General features: G+C 44.9%; 1 protein-coding gene across 1 annotated transcript; it reads right to left on the bottom strand.

The window, feature by feature from the left end:
• Positions 1–235: 235 nt before the first annotated feature.
• On the bottom strand, positions 236–544 carry INS49_001437 (uncharacterized protein; the record flags this gene model as incomplete). Its single annotated transcript, XM_043162265.1, has 1 exon — positions 236–544. One exon carries the CDS (start codon positions 542–544, stop codon positions 236–238), a length of 309 nt encoding a protein of 102 aa, XP_043030771.1.
• Positions 545–1,275: the final 731 nt, after the last annotated feature.

Genomic DNA, 1,275 nt, shown 5'->3' with positions numbered 1-1,275 from the left:
AGAGGCTTAGAAAAGTAATTATTATTATATAATGCTTATTAATAAAAAAGATATAATTTTTAAGTTAGGGAAATTCTTATAGGGTTGCTTTTTTTACCTTATTAATTTATAATACCTATGATTATTAATTAGTATTAGTAGGTTTCTTATATGTATGATAATCATATGGGAAGCAATTATGTATTAGTGTTGTTCTGTCTAAGCTCTGAGAGGCTACGTGCCCTGGAGGGGATAACTAAAGTAGCCTTCTAAGTGCGAGGGTCGTACTTGCCAACACATATGGCGTGCCGGACGACAACCAGCGCTCAGGGTAGTACTCGCCAAGATTAGATGCTACTTCTGGCTGCGACACGTTTCCTCTCCCGAGCATGACCTCGTCCTTTTCCAGCTTGCAGTGCGCATGGACAAGACAGAGCCCCCAAACGTGATTGTACTGAGCAAGGAGGTCCCTCACACTGAGGAATATGTTCTCACGCTCAGAGAACCGCTCGTCTGCGTCTCCGAGAGTTGGCAACTCGTTGTATAACACTGTCAGTGCTGTCATCTTGGATTGCCACACCTTGAGGATATGGGTGATGCAGAAGATCTAAACCAAGAGTGTAACTCGAGGGGGTGACGCTATGGAATGTATGCGATTACAGCTAGGCATGGACTGCTATTAAATTCAAGTATAAGTTTGTTTGACGACCTTTGGGGGACAAGGAGCGGCTGCTACTATCAGTCGATGAGTTGACATTTGTTCGTTCGCACAAGGCATATTTATACGCAAGTCTACTCGGGCCAAGACAACATCTTGCTTGTGTAATAGTTTGTGAGAGGCTCTGAGTGCCCGACGAATCGAATTTATTTCCTGCCAGTGAGTAGGCACATCTCGGTATCATCTGAGGGGTTTGTGAGACTCCTCGGCAAGCATCGGCATCATTGAAGCTACACAAGATGCACAATAGGTCGTCACCTTCCCATTATGCCAGAATATTGACACATCTGAAGCGGGGGCTTTGTCATGAGGCGACGTTGTTATGGTTACACAAAACGCTCACTCGTTGCTGATAAGAATGAAGCGGGGCTTCAATACTGCTGTGTCAATAGAATTATGACAGAAGTCAGGCACAAGCACAGCTACCATTCACCGGCTTTGGGCACCGGGCATTTATGCTGTTGGCGATTGACCTGTGGTGGAATGTAGCACAACACTTGTTGCATCTGTAGGACTGTGAAGATTCTAGCATTGGATTCCGCCACGTTTGTGACCAGTAACTGCAGGTTGATTGCTTC

Source organism: Diaporthe citri (assembly GCF_014595645.1).
Source record: "Diaporthe citri strain NFHF-8-4 chromosome Unknown scaffold_1, whole genome shotgun sequence".
Taxonomy (NCBI): Eukaryota; Fungi; Ascomycota; class Sordariomycetes; order Diaporthales; family Diaporthaceae; genus Diaporthe; species Diaporthe citri.
Note: the sequence above shows the minus strand (reverse complement) of the source record. Positions and strands in the feature narration are given on the sequence as shown.